General features: G+C 53.5%; 7 protein-coding genes across 7 annotated transcripts; 1 reads left to right on the top strand and 6 right to left on the bottom strand.

Annotated features, from left to right (window-relative positions):
• Positions 1-1,237: 1,237 nt before the first annotated feature.
• A1O1_01554 (ULK/ULK protein kinase) lies at positions 1,238-4,301 on the bottom strand (the record flags this gene model as incomplete). Its single annotated transcript, XM_007722467.1, has 3 exons — positions 1,238-1,404; positions 1,454-4,112; positions 4,173-4,301. The coding sequence occupies 3 exons, from the start codon at positions 4,299-4,301 to the stop codon at positions 1,238-1,240; spliced, it is 2,955 nt and encodes a 984-aa protein (XP_007720657.1).
• A 1,371-nt stretch (positions 4,302-5,672) lies between these two features.
• Positions 5,673-8,387, bottom strand: A1O1_01553 (uncharacterized protein; the record flags this gene model as incomplete). Its single annotated transcript, XM_007722466.1, has 1 exon — positions 5,673-8,387. The coding sequence occupies one exon, from the start codon at positions 8,385-8,387 to the stop codon at positions 5,673-5,675; it is 2,715 nt and encodes a 904-aa protein (XP_007720656.1).
• Positions 8,388-9,092: 705 nt separating this feature from the next.
• A1O1_01552 (uncharacterized protein) lies at positions 9,093-9,608 on the bottom strand (the record flags this gene model as incomplete). The annotated part of the gene is made up of 1 exon (XM_007722465.1): positions 9,093-9,608. One exon carries the CDS (start codon positions 9,606-9,608, stop codon positions 9,093-9,095), a length of 516 nt encoding a protein of 171 aa, XP_007720655.1.
• Positions 9,609-9,832: 224 nt separating this feature from the next.
• On the bottom strand, positions 9,833-10,627 carry A1O1_01551 (uncharacterized protein; the record flags this gene model as incomplete). Its single annotated transcript, XM_007722464.1, has 2 exons — positions 9,833-10,263; positions 10,318-10,627. 2 exons carry the CDS (start codon positions 10,625-10,627, stop codon positions 9,833-9,835), a joined length of 741 nt encoding a protein of 246 aa, XP_007720654.1.
• Positions 10,628-11,290: 663 nt separating this feature from the next.
• On the top strand, positions 11,291-12,142 carry A1O1_01550 (uncharacterized protein; the record flags this gene model as incomplete). Its single annotated transcript, XM_007722463.1, has 1 exon — positions 11,291-12,142. The coding sequence occupies one exon, from the start codon at positions 11,291-11,293 to the stop codon at positions 12,140-12,142; it is 852 nt and encodes a 283-aa protein (XP_007720653.1).
• Positions 12,143-12,931: 789 nt separating this feature from the next.
• On the bottom strand, positions 12,932-14,349 carry A1O1_01549 (isocitrate dehydrogenase [NAD] subunit 1, mitochondrial; the record flags this gene model as incomplete). Its single annotated transcript, XM_007722462.1, has 5 exons — positions 12,932-13,019; positions 13,075-13,978; positions 14,051-14,128; positions 14,185-14,248; positions 14,317-14,349. The coding sequence occupies 5 exons, from the start codon at positions 14,347-14,349 to the stop codon at positions 12,932-12,934; spliced, it is 1,167 nt and encodes a 388-aa protein (XP_007720652.1).
• A 491-nt stretch (positions 14,350-14,840) lies between these two features.
• On the bottom strand, positions 14,841-16,686 carry A1O1_01548 (uncharacterized protein; the record flags this gene model as incomplete). The annotated part of the gene is made up of 3 exons (XM_007722461.1): positions 14,841-15,448; positions 15,502-16,094; positions 16,151-16,686. 3 exons carry the CDS (start codon positions 16,684-16,686, stop codon positions 14,841-14,843), a joined length of 1,737 nt encoding a protein of 578 aa, XP_007720651.1.
• Between the last annotated feature and the right edge of the window lie 1,244 nt (positions 16,687-17,930).

Raw genomic sequence — 17,930 nt, 5'->3', positions numbered from 1 at the left:
TGGCTGAGGGCTGTAACACATTGGCATTGCAGTACGAGGCCGACAATAGTACATCACCACCTGGATGTTAGTATGCGGCCGAATGAGGAAAGTGCGGCGAGTTGCATCCTGGCAATTCAAGTTCTGCTTTGTTCAATTCTCTTTCTCCTTCGACTTCTTCCCTTCATCAAGCCTCAAACTCTTAAACCTGAAGTTGGGTTAGGACTTCGTCGTGCTCAATACCAATGATGTCTTTGTCCAGCACTTGACCTGCTCAATGATCTCGGACTCGATGCCCGAAGCCGCCCTTCTGATGAGTAAATCTTCACGCATTTCCGATCTACTTCAATCCATGTATAGCCTCACGCGAGAATGTCTTCATTGACAGCCATAAACACCCCTTCATGCAAGAACCGGCATCGGGACGCTATCACTACCGTGCGTTTCTGATTTGTTATCAATTCATTTCTTGCCAGAGCAAACCATTTCAGCCCAGCGAGTTTGAGGAAGTCACTATCTTTTGTGGGTGATTCTCCATAAAATCGTTGGCACATTTCTGTTCTGCCGGCTATATAAATACCAGGAGGTTAACATCGAGGGAATCTACAGTAACATGAACAGTCATGCCATGCCATGCCTGGATGGAGATTCTTAATTTCATTCTCAAAGCTACTCCCTCTCAAATGGCTTATTGCCTTTACCATAGTGTCATCAAGAAGAGGACACTTCGGGCGCCGCTAATCAGTCATGCCTTCCTTCACCCCTGTGCCCGGCGTATATGCCTGGCAATAGCAGCACGCAAAAAACAAACAACAAAACGCTACGCAGCATGCATTAAAGCCTCTTTGACCGTGGCGCCAGCTCCGATTCTCTCATGACGGGTATCTCTGATGTCCAACCCCCCGGGTAAGCTTGACCGTCTCTTCATCAAAACGGTGCTGTGCCGTGCCTTCATTCTGATCGTTTGAGTAACAAAGTAACGCCGTAATATGCCCACATGCACGATATCCACGCAAGCGCCACCTGAATCGTCCCCTGAACCGTGACGTGAAAGAGCAATTTCGAGATAATTACATGCCAGAAACTGGTGCGTTCCGACTGGTGCATTCTGGATGGTGTAAAGGGAAGCAGGAGTAGGGAACGTTGAAACAAGCCGCCAAACGCCCAGATGCCCTTCCCGCGCCGGTTCAAGTTCCAGAGAGCTTTCCGTTCGATCGAGAAGTGGCCCTCGTGGTGTTCTAGCAAATTCATCAAGCAATCATGAGCGCGGCGGCGTTACAGCATTTGCCGGAGTGCTGCCGCGGTATGGAATGGGAGGAGATGCTCTGCTGGTCGGAGATGCCGTCGTTGGAGCTGAGGCACGCTGCTGAATAACCTGTAGTTTCCGTCGAATGACCGTGAGTCTTCCTCTAATGCTGGTTACCACTGTGGAAAGAGTTAGCAATTGTTGTTGCTGCCTTAAAGAGGGACTCACAATTCTTGACTGCCTTCCTATCTTCAGCTTCCAGCCCGTTGATGGGGGATGCATCTTCTTTCTCATTTTCGCCATCGGTGTTGCTGTCGTCGTCTTGCTCGAGGATTGCTTCAAGCATTCGGATTGCAGTGACATATGAGATCTCGCAGCCAGCCAAGTCCTCATTTGTCAGCTCGTTGATCGCAGCTGCTCGGCTCATTTCCAGCGCACGGTCATACATGAGCTTTTCTGCCGTGATTCCAGAACTGACAATCACCTGGTCTGCGGAAGTGCCCAGTCCAGCGCTGGAGACTGTGGTACTGGAGATGTTGTTGGGATGGCTGGGGTGGTCTTCGGGAAGACGACGTTGGCTATCAATAAGCTTGAGTCGAACAAGGTCTGCCTTTTCCAGAACCTCGTTGAATCGACTTCGAACCCACTGCACAACGTTGTTCATCCTCTGCCCAATGGCAGTCGAAGTCGTCGTCGTCCGATAAGTAGTAGCATCGTTGGCCAACTCGCCACGGTTCTTACGTGCCCACCAACGTGCTGCAGTGTCCATGGCCTTTGCGAGCAATGCCAGAGCCTTGACATAAAGTACTAGAGCTTCCTCGGCAACGATCACCATGGCTTCAACTGTCAGGTCATCGTTGGAAGCGCCGAACGGGTTGTCCGATGTGTCGCTGCCCGCTGCATTGCGCAAACCTAGCCCGGGTTGAGAAGGCACCACTGGGATGAGTTGCTTATACTTGACCTCTGCGAAGCCGTAAACCACGTCGCTTCGCGTCGCGATCTCCTCAACAGTCTGGATGGATTTTGTATCCTCGTCAGCGGCGGCTTGTTTGCCGGTGTCTCCCACAACTACAAGGCTGCTTTGCGCTCCAGGATAGGTTGGGAACGGGCTATACGTGACAGGAGGGGATTTGCCTCCACGCATCAGATGCACGGGAGGTGAAAATCCAACACCGAAAAGACGTCCGCTGGCCATGTTCAAGGCTTTTGAGATCGCTGATGTCGCTGAACCAGGACTTGGACCATAACGTCGTTCGTAGGAGTTTTGTCGATGATGGAGAGCATCAGGCCGTCGTCCGGAAGCAATCTGCACAGCCCGAGAAGCGCTGGTCTGCGCGCCGGTGACCGATCCCGGCGTACCTTGAGTGGTTGCTCGGCGGACCATTGTGCCTGCCTTGGCCGGTGCCGCTGATTGCATGGCATTCTTGTTCAGTCGTGGACTTGCGTCCAACTCATCGGCCAGCGCGTTGACCTCCACGGCCTTCTTCTCCACCAGAACGTAGTCTCTCTCAAATGCAATGTCCTGAGCCGCTCGCTCGCGCTCTTTCTCTTCCTGTTGCTTGCGCAGGGCATCCTCATGGTGCACATCGTGAATTTGGCCTCGCAACGAGGAAGGTGGCAGCTTGTGCGACCCTGCACTTGTCTGGCGGGCCATGGGGGCGGATGTAGGCCGATGGAGCAAGTCCTGCCGTTCTGGAGCTGTTGCATGTGGATGCAAGGTCGGACGGACTGCGGCTTGGTTGGTGGGAGATGCAGATATTGGTGTCCGTCCATCAGAAGACCGACGTTGGGCACTGCTCTGCTCTCTGGGTCCCGAAATCTGCCTATGAACGGACTGTCGCCGTGACAGATTGTCTTCGGAGACAGTCTTTGAGGAGTCGATATACGGGCTTTCTGGTTCCTTTCTCGAGATTGGATGTGTTAGACCTGTAGGGTCGGTCCGGCTGCTGCGACGGCGGTTGATTTCAGGCTCGGGCGGTTCCTCGGGCAGATCCTCGGGATGCAGACCAGGAATAGGTCCCGTAACTATTTCACTGCTGAAAAAGTCCGGGAACGAAAGTCTCTCCTTGGGGTCTCGCTTTAACAACAGCCGGATGAGTTTCTTCATGGCGTCGGAAATGTTGAATTCGTCCCCGAACTTGATCTTATCTTCACTCTTTTCGATTTTTCGGAGCAACTCAACGTGGTTGGAAGCGCGGAAAGGGGGTCGAGCAGTCATCATCTCGTAAAGCACAGTCCCCACTGACCAAAGATCAGCCTTCGCATCGTATTTCTCATACCTCAGTATCTCGGGGGCCATGTACAAGGGTGATCCGCAGAGAGTCTCCGCCAATGCAGTGGAGGGCAGTGACCGGGCGAAACCGAAGTCGGCTATCTTGAGCATTGGGAGAGATCTGATGCCACAGATTGGGGTGAGAGAGTTGTCGGCAGCTTGATAAGGCATCGGCTGCGGGTCATGAGTCTCGAAATAGATGGGTGACGGGTTGAGGAGCAGGTTTTGTGGTTTGACATCACGGTGGATTAGGTTTCTTGCCCGCAGGAACTGTAGAGCACTGGCGAGTTGTTGTAGGAAATGCCGGACAACGACTTCATGGAGGCCACCGTACCGAGGGTTGGGATATTTGACCATCATATTGCCCACCAGCTCACTGTCTTTGATCTCATTCCGTCTCTTAATGAAATGAGAAAGATCTCCTAGAGCGACATATTCCATGACCAGGTGTATATGTGAGGTGGTCTCCTTGCAGTCGATGAGGGCGACAATGTGAGGATGATGTAGTCCCTTCAGAATAGAGATCTCCGAGGTCAGATTGTCCTTCAGTTTCTTATTCAGTTTGGACATGTTGACAGATTTGATGGCAACGATGCTCTGCACGCCGGAGCCGCCCTGATTCAGATACCTGTCAGTGGTTGTTCCAGAAGCCTCAAGCCTGGTTCCGGGACTTACTGTGTGGATTGCCTTGTAGACTGTTGCAAAACTGCCGCGGCCTATCTCCTCATGTCGCTGGAAACTACCAATCCGGTCCGACTCCTTCGACCTCCTGGGAGTGGAGGACTGATAGGTTGTGGACGCCATCTTCACCTCCTCCACCACTTCGGTCGACAGAGCCCTTCCAGGAGGCAGAGGTGAGGCAGGATGTTGCTATCTTCTCAGCTGCGGATAGAGATTGGCGGTGATATGGTTGGACATGGAATGCTCGATGTGGAAGAATGCTCCCGAGGAGGAGTACGACGTCGTAGGGGAGCAGGCGGCGGCAGGGCCAAAGCAAGTTGGGTGGAGATGGCGCAATTGGCCGGCAGGCTGCGTGATTTCGATGTTGTGTAACTGCGAGAGGCAGAGCCCAACAAACTCGGAGAGACGGGAATGATCGAATCGACGAGGAAGGGAGGGCTAGGTCAGGCTGGGTGGTCCGGCGGGCTTGGATGTGAGATGGGAGGTGGTCGTCGGACGTTGACCTGGGGATTGCAGTTGGATGAGGTTGAGTGATGCAGCGTGACCGGGCCAGGCGTTACACCTCAACTTGAACACAAAGGACGGCGGATTAGAGGAGGAAAGATTCCAAAGTAGATAAAGATAAGTGGTTCTGGGAAATAGGCAACGAGAACGAGAACTTGAACGTGAACTGAAAGCCAAACAGGCAGCGCGCGATAGGAGAGTAGTAGGTATAATAACGTTGTACTGTATTATGTCCTCGGAGGAGTTAGTCATGCAAGTCAGTTGGTCGCGGCGACGTGAGTGTCGCTGTGATGTGCTGCGCTGCGCTATAAAGTGTGATAGACGTAACGTGCACTGATAGGGACAAGTACTAGTAGTATCAGCTATCTGTGCTATGGTACTAGTGATTATGATAAGGCTCATCACGTGCTCATGGTCTGGCTACCACCGCCACCTGCACGCACCTGCCTGCCCACCCACGGACTCGCCCGCCCACTCGCCCACTCATTCTCTCACTCAGTCACTCTCACTCAGTTCCTCTCACTCAGTCACTCTCACTCACTCACTCTCACTCACTCAACTCACTCACCGCACATCCCACTGTCTGCGGCCCTACTACTCTGTACAGTTCTGTACACAATAAAGTACTCCTCCTACTACGGTAGCTACCTACTTATCTCAACACCGGAGTCCTTCTCCTATCACTGCCACCCTCCATGTCATGTCTCATGTGTTCTTGAGTGGTGCCGTCGTCCTGTCTCTCTGACGAATCACCTTCCCTGGATGCACCAAACCCTTCCTTCCTCCCCGACTCGGAGTCAGCCGATCGTCACAACTACTGGGAAACACTTCCGGAGCCAGATGGGCTAATTCGTCCAGGCCATGGCACAATACTAGTACGTGACGCCCGAACAATCTTCTACTGTCTGTCTATTCAGGTTCGGCAGTTCATATGCTGATTAGGCTAGATTGTTTCTGCACAGGACACTCGTCTTCTTTGTTATAACGGCATTATATGTCTAGCCCCCGGACTAACAACCACAACCCAATCGGCACCACCACATTGTCGTTCGCTGCAGTCAAGGTACTCTCCATCAGACTAGCCCCCATCCCCGCGATCCAACACCTCGCTAGTGTTCGATAACTTGAAAAAGACCCGGCCGGCCACGGCGCCCATCCACCTAATCTAAGCCAGACCCACGAGACATAGAGACCACAGGTGACCGCGATTGCAAAAGCAAGGCTGCCTTCTAAACTCTTTCCGCCGGCCCAGCACCATTTTGTCTTTCCATAACGCCGCCCGATCAAGCTAGCTGCTGCATCCCCCATGCCTACGCAAATGACGCCGCTCACCATGCTCAACTCTCGTACGGCAGTATCCCAGCCAATCCAGGGCGCCTGGCCAGTGCGAGGAACAGCAGCAAGAGACAGCCAGAGCGGGATCGCACATCCGATCAGAAGGAAGATATGCGACACGATAATTGGCCCACGGTGATCTCTTCCATCCACGTAGGGCGCCAGAAACGTAGTCAATGGTTTTGAGATGGGCGGTAGTTGCGACGCCCTGAAGAGATCGAGCAAGAGGAAAACGGCCAGCACCAGGCTGAGAGCCAATGCAATGAAACATGGGTCCACGAAAATGGTCGGCAGAAGCATGGCGACCATTATGCCGTGGAAAACCTTTCGCCTTGTGTCGACCTCGACTACTGACGTGAGGCGGAGGACCGCACCGATGCCAGTGAGTAAGATCGCACCGCAGTATGCGCAGAGAAGCAGGCGTGTGGTGGCAGGACCAAGAACGTATTGGCGCACGCTCTCGATGGTACCGAACGGAGCGATTGACACTCCGCTAGCATCGCGGGATGGAAGACAGATCCACGAGTCCAGGTTATTGCTGACGACCCAGAAGCGAAACGAGGGCACTTCCCCAAAGAGGTAGCCCAAAGCCCAACCAAAGGGCTCGTGTCCAGACAGTGCCCTTTGGCTGATATAAAGCCGGACCGGGCCTAATATAGTGGCAAAGACAATGAGGTATGCGAGGCCGGCGTACACATATTTGCGGACACGTGCTTGCTCCACGCTGAGTGTCAAGAAAGGCGCCGATGGCCCGTTGGGGTTTGGCTTGGGCTTTCTCGTGCCGTGAGTCTGGCTTTTGTCGCCTCCGCTTTCGAATGCTGTAAAAGTTCGGCGGCGTGGTATATTAGATGAGATCGACGGATCCAGTAGGGCCTCCTCCCCAGCTAACGAAGTCGAGGGTGTTACATGTTGTGGACCAGGACCTGCGGTGCAAGCTCTTCCATTCAAAGAGAATTTTGGGCGTCGCCGGGTCTTCCTGAAAGGGCTCAGGGCATCCTCGTCACTGTCATCGCTGGCGGAAGAGAATCGCCGCATACGTTGAGTCCTCCGCCGGATGAGGAACTGGCATATGGCCTGATCAACTTGCGAAACAAGGCCTCCCTTGGGTCGCTTGCGGAGCAGTTTCCAAGTAGGGATCCTTGCGAGGGTAACCTCCCAGATTAGAATGTTCTTGCAGAAGACGAAAATACACAGTCCTCCCAGCCAGATCATACTCTTGAGAATTTCGGCTTGAGGAGTCTGAGCGAAGAGGAAGAGGTTGATCAGCGCGGAAGAGAGCAGCTGCAGCTCCGAGATGTCTAGACTCGACGTCGTGAGGTAGCCCAATACGGTCATGAGCGCCTGATGAAGTGGGAAAACCATGACCAACTCCTCTCGTGTGAGGAGACATCCCTGGCCGAGTTTCAATGAAAGTGGTTTCGAGTGGGCAGCATAGAACATGCGTAATGTCGAGGCATTTAGTGGGAGTATCGATAGACACCAGTGTATATGCTCGCCGATGACCGGAACCTTTGGTGTGGCTGTGATGACAGGGGGAATCGACGAAAGACCGCACACAATTGCTGCTGGAAGAAACGCGATACTTCGCTGGAACAGCGAGATCGCGATCAAGACCGGCAGAACCACAGGGTAAAGTAGAGGCCCAGGATCGAAGCGCGATGGAACATGGAATCCCTGACGGAACGACTGTATCCAGGTCTTGCCGGTAGCTCGAGCTCGCAGAGTGAGTTGAACCGGGTAGCAGACGTAGACGAAAGGCGCTAAGAGAAGAAAGACGGTGAGTTCATTCATCCAGTCGACCAGACCAGTCGTGCCTCCTGCACTGGACCAGACGATGGTTCCGATCCCACACTGAAGTATAGTCTCTGTACATCGTCGAAGAATCTCTCGCCGCTTCCGCCTTTTGTATGCTTCAAAGTCACTGGCTTGTGTTCCCGCCTCGGCCGATTTCTTTGCAGCTCTTGGACGTGGCTCGAAGAAATGGAACTCGCGTGCGTCGACGAAGGCGGGCGGTGTGGGTAACGGACTAGCTGCGGGAGTCAGTCCTGCAGGGGAATTGCCTCGTAGACCTTTCCTGAGGCGCAAAGGGGGTGCCGGGAGACCTTTCAGTAGAGGGCCCTTCTCGTCGTCGGCTTCGGTCCCGCTCTCACTCGACTCCGACCGGCTGATGACAGGCAGAGAGTAGGCATTCAAGTTGGCGAGATCCGGGTTGTGCTTGTTGGATCCTGCATGGCCCTGGGCTTGCGGTAGAGCTTCACCTCCTCGATGGTAGGGCTGTGGCGAGCGAGACAGCGTCAATCTGGACTGATGGTGGACGTCCTTGGGGTTGGTCCGGCCATCGACGCTCTGTCCGGGATGCGAAGAAGTCATGGAACGGCACGCCGGAGCGAGCGAATACCACGGTCTTGATCTGGAGGGGGGAGAAAGCCGGAGGTCACACGAGATCTTTCATGGCAGCTCAAGATATGGTAAATTCACGCCGAGCTCACCGTGAATCCAGTTTCACCCAACCTGCGTAAGACCGTCCGCGTTCCTTCGAAAATACAGAGTAGATGTCTACTCTGGCACTAGATACCTAGGGACCCTACGTCAACGGTCGAATAGAGGCTAGGGTGGCTCCCCAGGCTCCTTATTATTAAGGCTCCTAAGGTCCCGGCCCCCTACTAGCCTAAGGCGCCCTAGGCCACCCTAGCCCCTTAGCCCTTAGGCTCTCCTTTTGGTAGGGCCTTGGGAGTGGGTCGCCGTTTCTCCTCTTTGACCTACCGCTTCGCTCGGAGGTCTATAAACATGTGCTCCCTCGACGATACTACTAGTATGTAGTAAAGATAGACTTCCTTCCCTTCTAGGACTCTCTCACAGAGATCCTCTTCACGGATACCATTCCTCTCCGCTCTCGCTCCCGTGCGACGCCTCCCTAACCCTCGTCGGCTTCGTCGTGGCGATGTCTAAGCGACTTTTAGCCCGACCAGTTGAAGGTCGAGGTGACTGGGGTTTCCCGGTGGTTTCTCAATGGAACGGAGACAGGCCAGCAGTAACCGTATCAATGTGCGGCGTTGAGTGGTAGAAGAGGCATCATTATAAGACGGATTCAAACATCTCCTTCCCCGGTTTATCGTGTAATAGGCCAATCCACATGAGCGATTTCAAGACTTCCCGCATCTCGTTCCACGTCTGCACTTGACATATGTTGATGTGTTTTCGCAAGCAATCCTTCAGCCATGGGTAGTCTGATGCCGTAAATGCTGAAACGGCTCCAAGCATCAGCAGCCAGAGCATGACCTGAGAGGGTGCCTCATCCACAAGTCTTGGGTCTAACAGGCAGTTTTTGTAGACGGAAGGAAAATAAACGTGCGGCAACCTCACATCTTGCCAATGTACAAAAGCATGATAGCTCATACCCAAAAGACCGAGTCGTACCGCTTCGTCGATCGAACCGGGATCAAAGTTCATATGGAGAAGGTGATACATGACCGAAGCCATGGTATCGTAAAGAAGTTCCGGGGCAAGGTTTCTTCGGGTTTCCTCGGCGAGATTGATCATAGAACAAGAATTCTGCGCGACCGTCCATGCTTCGACCAGACTCTGATCCATCTTGTAAAGGAAGCATTGGGAGTTGTATCGAGAGTGTGGGATGCTACCAACCCTTCGCATCGACAATAGCTCCTGGTCAGGATAAGGGATAACCGGATCTGAACGAGGGTCGTTGAAGATAGGCTGTGACCCATTTTGCATTGCCATGCCTATATCACATCTGCAGTGTGCGACAGTCAGTGCTCCTGTACCGGAACTCTTTCCACACGGGCAGTGGTGGCCGTTTACCTGAACATTTCTGAGAGAAGCTTGTTCCCTTTGAAGGCAGCAATGCCTCCTCTTAGGTCGACCATCTTGCGGACGCCGTTCATGTGGTGCTTGAAGGTCTCATCTTCACCCATCAATAATGCAGTCATGGCTAATGTCAAGACCGCAGCTATCGTAGAATCTGACGAGTGGGTGTTCTCGTCTCCCGTGGAAAGCCTTTCGCGCAAGATCTGAACTCCTTTCAAGAAATGCACAGTTGCCTCCTGGCTGGTGGCAAGAGATTGTGGACTGCGACCTGACAACTTGTCCCTGAAGACCTCGGCGGCGAACATGATGACGTGAAGGCAGGCAGCATCGAACTCCAGCGGGTTAAACCATGCCGCCCCCTTCTTGCAGAGTCCGGTCACCAGGACCAGAGGGTAAGATGCTCTGTTTCTCACGTCTAAGACTAGTTTCCCATCAACTTAGGTCCACATTCAACCTCGGAGCAGGGGTGAGTTACACCTAATCACGTTCCCAAACGCGGCCGAATCCATTTCCGTGGCAAGCTTGACGAACGATAGATCCGATCCGACTCTTCGGGGAAGAGCTGAGTTGTACCCATAAGCTTCGGTCATCGCTTCCGATGGTACTGGTGGACCTCGTTTGCGAGCAACCGTACGAGATTCTCCCGAGATAGCCCAAGTGGTCGCTCTTCGCTTTTTGGCTCGATGAGAATTGCCCCGGTTCTTGCCCATCATGACTTGACGCCTGATGAACTTCTGTGTCTCTGGGTCGGCCTTCTTGGCGTCGGTTGTCACGATGAAATGCATGGCTCCGGCCCTGGCCCTAATCAAAGAGGGAAGAGGGTGAGAGTGGACGCTTGAACAGTGAAAACAGCCGGTCTTGCAACGAGGCTTCGTACCAGATTTGGGCTTGCGCCAGAGATGGTATCAGACCTGAAGGAGGTACTTGCAACGCATTGCAATGATTCTCCACCCTAGCAACCACTCATTAGATGTACATACCAATAGGTACCCAGGTAGTATGTATATGTACCTACATACCTAGCCAACAGACTCGGGGTGTTGCAAGGTACTACTACTAGTAAGGTATAGTACTACCTAGTATAGTAGTGGGACGCTACATTTCCCCGGCGTGCCAAGCCAATTCATTATTTTCCATTTCCGGTATGGTGGCTGATAGTGATAACAAGTACAAGTATTTGGACACCAACTTGCATCCCCACGGCAAGGACGGCTTGCGTTAGGTAAGTACCTACTATAGAATACGCCATCATACCATCCCCCTTTCGCTACGGGGCAGATCTTCAGGTATAAAGACAAGGTAGGACGCCTTTCTCTGCTAACATGGCAGCTCGACTCCTTTCCTTCTTCTGCACAGCAAGAACCGTCCTCGTCTACTCGTTCGAGCCTGTCCAAAAGCCCACGGCATCATTATCTCACCTACTACCAGTAGTATCTTGACTATTCGAAATGGCTGGAACCCTCAAATCGGTCCTTATAACCGGCTGCTCCGCGGGCGGAATTGGTGCTGGGCTGGCCGAGGCCTTCCAAGAAAAGGGATATCATGTCTTCGCCACAGCACGCACCCCATCCAAGATATCACCGTCCCTCGCCGATGCACCAAATGTCACCGTGCAGGCGCTGGACGTGCTGTCTCCCGAATCAATCTCAGCGGCTGTTGAGCGTGTGTCCAAGGAGACCGGCGGCAAGCTCGATGTGCTCATCAACAACAGCGGCGCCGTGATGATGATGCCGGCTCTGGACGTATCGATCGCGGAGGGCAAGAAACTATTCGACGTCAACTACTGGGCGGTCCTCGCTATGATTCAGGCCTTCGCTCCACTGTTGATCAAAGCCAAAGGCTATGTCGTGAACAACACTTCTGTGGCGGGAGTGCTTCCGTTCGGCGCGTTTGGGTCTATCTACAACAGCTCCAAGGCCGCTGCCATTCTCGGCAGCGAAACCTGGCGTCTCGAGCTTGCACCTCTAGGAGTCCGTACCTTGACGCTCGTGACAGCCGCCGTCAAATCCAATGTCTGGGTTAATATGGCCCCGCCGACAATCCCGGAGAACTCATACTACCATCCGCTCCAGGGCTATATTACGGACTTAAGCGACGGCAGACTCCAAAAGGATGGGATCACGGCAAAGGAGTATGGCGACAAAGTTGTCCGCGAGGTTGAAAAGGGTACGACGGGGAAATTGTGGGTTGGTGGAGGCGCGGCGGCGGCACGTATTGCCGCATGGCTGTTGCCGGATTGGATGATGGTGAGTTTCATTCATTTGTTTCCCTGTGACGAGTTGCTGATCGAGGTGGAATAGGACAAGATCATAGGGTCAGCGTTTCCCTATGCCAAGATGCTACAGGATTATCTCAAAAGCAAGTAGTGATATATCCTGGCAGAGGGTTGTCTGGTGGACAGCGCGTAGGTTGGTGAAGATTGCAGTTTTCTGGTTATACTAGGTGGCCAGATGAGACCGTAAGGATCTCTGTAGAGTAGTACGTCTATACAAAGTAGCTCATAACTACTAGTATATCAATACTGATTATCGAGGTGGCTGTGGGTATCCAAACAGTGGCTCACTCCCTACATACCTAAAATAAGGTAAGGATTGCTCATCTTTCCCAAGGCTGCGTGTTGAACAAGGCTGGCTGGTAACGGGGCTAGATTGGGCGGTCGACACACCTCGGTTCTTGGCTGGCGTTCTCCGATCTGATCATGGCATCCCGAATGTGATGTTGGGGAGAAATTGATTGAGGCACAGAGTAGAGGCAGACAACTTGTCATGCACGAGATATCCATCCTGAACCGATCTGGTTGGGCCCAACATGGGCCGACTTGACATCTGACAACTCTCCGCGGCCTTCTTGCACGTGCATTTACATCTTACCCAGCTTGTTCGACCACGCCATGCACGGCGTGTCTGGCAACCCTGGAACACCGTTCCGTTGCCAACTGACAGTTACCAGGCAGATGGTATATACAGATATCATTTCTAACATCAATGCAGGGCTATCAAACTGGGCCAAATCGAATATGGGAAACGCTTGGCAGCGCCAGAACTAGTTCTCATTTCCACGCGCATCGACAACTTTAGCGAGGCTGGCATTTACAGTCCCTGCTCCATCTTGTCCAAGATGGTCCTCGTGTATTCGTGCGTGGTGTTGTTGCCGCCCATGTCGCGGGTGCGTACCTTGCTGTGAGGTGGTCAGTCTTTGTGGTCAGAACGAGAAAGAAAAGGATGCAACTAACCCGTCAGCAATCACATCGTAGACAGCCTTGGAGATGCGGTTGGCATGGTCATCGAGACCCAGATGTCGCAGCAGCATGGTGCCGGAGAGGAGAAGAGCGGTAGGGTTGGCTTGATCCTTGCCTTTGATATCCAGGCCAACGTGTCGGCATCCGGGCTCGAAGACAGCGACCTCTCGGCCCATGTTGCAGCCTGGGACCACACCAGGGCCACCGACCAGAGCAGCGGCAATGTTGGTCAGGATACCACCGTAAAGATTGGGCATGACCATCACGTCAAACTGTTGTGGTCGCGACACAGCTTGCATGGAGGCATTGTCGACAATCATATCGTTGACCTCGAGAGTGGGATAGTCCTCTCCGACCTTCTTGACCGTGTTCCTGAAAAGACCGTCGGCCAGCTTCATGATGTTGGCCTTGTGGATGCAGGTCACCTTCTTGCGGTTGTTCGCGAGCGCGAAAGAGAAGGCGAATTTGGCGATCCGCTCCGACTTGGCCCGGGTGATGATTTTCAACGACTCCACGACGCCGGACACCGACTGGTGCTCCAGACCAGAGTACTCGCCCTCGGTGTTCTCACGAACGATGCAAAGGTCGACATTCTTGTGGCGTGTGACGAGGCCGGGGATGTTCTTGATGAGGACGACCGAGGCATAGATGTCGAGCTCCTGTCGGAGGGCGACGTTGAAGGACTGATGACCGGATCGTTCAATGGGAGTGTGCAGGATACCCTTCAAGCCCAGTTTGTTCCGTCTCAGAGAAGCGATCGACTCCCGGAAGAGCTCTTCCGAGTGCTTGTCGCCGGTGTCGACACCGGAAACATCGACCTGCTCCCACTCAATCGGGACATTGTCGGCCTTGAAGATCGTCTTCACGGCTTCGGCAACCTCGGCGCCGATACCGTCACCTGTAACAAACGAGTGTCAGCGCTTGCAACCCGACCATTGTGCTAAGGCTTCCTAGGGGTGGTCCGTCGTACCTGGGATCAAGGTCACTGTGTATTTTCCTCCATATTTTGTAGGCTTGAAAATGTCGGATTCAACGGTCGTGGCATAAGCTAGAGGACGGGGGTCAGCTCTCAAAAGGATGGTTCGGAGTGGCTTCTGTGCTCACATCTCGCCAGGAGGGTTGACGTGGTTTGCTGTTTGCTTGCCCGCTGAGCTGCGCGAAACAGCGTCTGTGAGAAGAGCTGGTCAGTAACTTCACAACGCAATGGAGGTAGGTAGCGGGGGCACTCTTCCTTACCTGAGCGCCACGAGTCGAGCGTGCCAGAGACATTGCCGCAAGATCAAACAGCTCCTAAACCGATGAGTTCCCAGGTCGAACTGGCGTCGTGTTGTGAGGGCAGAGCAAGAAAGCGGAACGGGGACCTGTATCGGCTTTTGCACGAGGGAGCTTTTGTTCTGCTGTGCCAGTTGCAGCAGGAAGAAGCTCCGCCGACATCGCCAATCAAATGCGGTTGACACACGGCCAGTGAGCGATATTGTGGGCGGCAGCCATTCCGCTTCCATCCTAGCGCCGGATGACGTTGCGGTTAGAATTCCCGCAATATCAAAACACCATAAAGGGGCAGGTAGAGATACCAGATACCAGGGCATAGTGTTTAGATACTCTCGTGTTAAGACCTGCTGCCAGTATGGGGTTACTCATGTGAAAGTTGTACTTCTTCATTAATTGTGTATACTACCGCTGTAAAGTACAATACAACCAGCTATCTGACTGCCAATATGTCGCTAACGAGTCTCATACAGACATGCACACCCTTCGAGCTAATGCGTCTTGAACTTGAGTGGACCTTGTGCTTGTCTCAGTGCTGGGCCGAAGAACTGCAAGAACACGATCACTAGGAAAGCTGCGGCCATGATGCCGCTCTGAATACCGTACTCGGTCTGAGTACCGGCTTTGCTGGCCCAGTTGATCTGGATATAACCGACGATGAAGCCTCCCAATGTGCGGGAGAAGTTGAGCCACGCAGCGCACTCACCACTGGCTTCCGGGTACGCATCAAGGAGGTACGCGCTGACTGCCGTGGTCGTCACAATGGTGGCAACGTTGTGCATGCTCCAGCCGACCGCAAGAACCCACCACGACCATGCTGGAGCATGGTGTAATGTCGCGCCGATAAGGTTGTAACCGACCACCTTGACCGGTAGGACCAACCACACCAAGATCAACCTGTTTTCAGGATCAAAACGTCCGTTGTGGCCCTTCGCCCAGCACTTCCCAATGTAATCGAACATGAAGTGGCCGAGGATAAGCCCGAGGATAGCGCCAACGACGGGTGCCGTGTAGATGGCGGCCAGATTGCGGTAGCTAAAGTTGTACGCCGGGATGATGAAGACAGATATGGTGGTGTTGTTTCCAATGGTCCAAGGGACTAAGCTTTAACGTTAGCACGAAATCGGACGACACAGCAGGACAGGATCTTACAGTCAAAGAAGTAGAACAAACAGGTCAGGAAGACCGGCAGCTTCGTGATGGTATACGCCAAGCGACGCCCTGCGCCCCAAAAGCTGTTGGTGGTGTACTTGGTCCTGTACTGTTCAATGCCAACGAGTCGAAGAATGCGGGACTTGCGCTTGGGTCTCCGGTCGGGCATCAGGTGGCGGGGATAGAAGGGTTCATCGCCCAGTGTCGTGGTGAGGAGCAAGCCCAGGGCAATGATGCCAAAGTTGAGCCACATGCCGGTCCTCCAAGAGTCAACGCTGATGATGGCTGCCATGAACTGCGGGCCGAGGAAGGGTGACAGGATGATAGCCGTCGACCACATGTTGATCTTCTGCGCATGGGAATGCCAGAAGAACACATCCTTGATCCACATCAAGCCACCACCGGCTGCTGCGACGCAAAACAGGCCATTCAAGATTCGGGAGGCCATGTAGGATTGGAAGGTTTGGGCTGCGGCCGCCCAAGCAGCCGTTCCAGCCGAAGCACAGCCAAACCAAAAGAGCACGGGAAGACGTCCAAAATAGGCGCTCAGCCAGACGGTTAGCAGGCCCCCTACGCCTAGCATGAATGTGTTGCTGACAGACTGTTAGCTTTGAGCTGCTAGCACAGGAGATCGTGGTCCATCACTTACCCAGCGGTCGCATGATTAACCTCGTCTGGGGAAATGTGCCATCCTTGGGCCTGGGGAATGAGCGCGCTGGCGCCCGTGGCCGCCGAGTAATCGGCAGTGCAAGCATTCACGGCGAGGACGAGCAAGATGCAGCCTTTCTTCCAGGCTGGCCAATTCAATGGGTCATCCGGGTCATCGCTGGGCTGGGGGATCAGGACGACGCCATCCTTGGTCTTCTTGAGAGGTACATCGTCGGCGATGCCATATTGCTTCCTGAGGGCGGCCTCGTCGAGGAGATATCCCTCGGTCTCACCGATACGGTCGAGATCGACGGTCATGGCGGTAGGATGAGGCTTCTCTCCTTCGCCACTAGAGATGGAGGGAGGCAACGAGGCTGAGCTGACGTTGGGTGTCTTCTCAGTACTTGTCGCCACAGGACTCGTAGCAGCTTTCTCATCCAGCGTCTGCCCAGTCGCGGTGGTGGTCGCAGCGACTTCGTGGGATGTCTGATTTGTACCAGTAGGCGAAGTGCCTTTGGGGTCTTTGTCGGCAGCCATGATGACAATGGTTCGCAAACGCGCAGTCGAACGTCAACCAAACTTCAAGTGGGAGGTGACAACTTGAACTGAAGACTTCGAGCAGGGCGAAGGAGTTTTGGAGGATGGAAACGGCACCGCGGGCTAGAAACACTGTTTGTTGTTTCAATAGTCTGTTGTCTAGGGCGATGGGGGAACCATATACCGTGACGCTGCAGGACCTCGTGAAGTCACACAGCGAAAGCCATCCCTCTTATTCCTACCATGTCTTCCCCCTTGCGCCTCGATGTATTCGCCTGTGTACCTATTCACTGTGGATCTTCATGTCGCCCGGGGAAGGGCGTTCTCCGTTTTCCAGTGCTGCTAGCTGTCGATTGAACGGACATCCGATGAGGCTGGGGAAGGTCGTTGTCCCGCCGGCAAATTCCACCATTCACATGCACGGTCGCGGGATGATGCCCCCGTCCGCAGGACAAGGAGTGGTTCGAGTGACAGCAGCATGTCAATACCGCAGGTGAGAGTCCAAGCTGAAGGCGAAGTGTGGTTCTTTTTGACCCTTGCCTGGTAGCGAAGAAGCAAATTACGGGGATCAAGCCTCGTGCTGTCACGGTCATGGCTCCATCGACATCTATCAGCCCACTGCCTAGTGGCGGACAGATGTTGCTAATAACAGAGCTATGTCCCCTGCTGGTCCTACCAAGTACAGAAGTACGTACCACATTGACCAGGAGGCTGGCTAATCATCTCACATGTCTTCTGGGGAAGGCGGAGAAGGGGGGATTCCTTTCTCTCATGGTCAAAAAGGGGAAAAGCAGCCCGGTCTCGTGTCCACCCATTACGAATATAACATTCTATGAGTTAGCCACTGCACAGGCAAGAGAACAACTAACTGGCCAATCGTTCCAATGACTTCTAGATACCTAAGATGATTCTTTTGAGGTAGATATCTTGTGGCAGGGAGCTCGAAGGTAGTTGTAGCAAGAGAGTGCTCGCGGATTGATCCTATGACCCTAAATCCTCGGTATCATGGTTGCCATTTTTCCTTCATCCTGTCATCCAAATTCCCCGTCCGCGTAAAAAAAAGGCTCTCATGAATGGTGGACCTGCCGGGACTTGCCTTTGCAGCCCACGCAAAGTAACAACAGCTAGATCGCTCGCATGCCAGTAGAAACGAAGCTGGAAACACAAGTTCGGACCGCCTGCAAATGGGGGTATTTGAAGAGAAAAGACAATGCAGAGAACAACCCAAAGATTCGATGGCCAAT

Source organism: Capronia coronata, assembly GCF_000585585.1.
Source record: "Capronia coronata CBS 617.96 chromosome Unknown acBCG-supercont1.1, whole genome shotgun sequence".
NCBI lineage: Eukaryota > Fungi > Ascomycota > Eurotiomycetes > Chaetothyriales > Herpotrichiellaceae > Capronia > Capronia coronata.
This window is presented reverse-complemented; position numbering and strand designations above follow the sequence as displayed.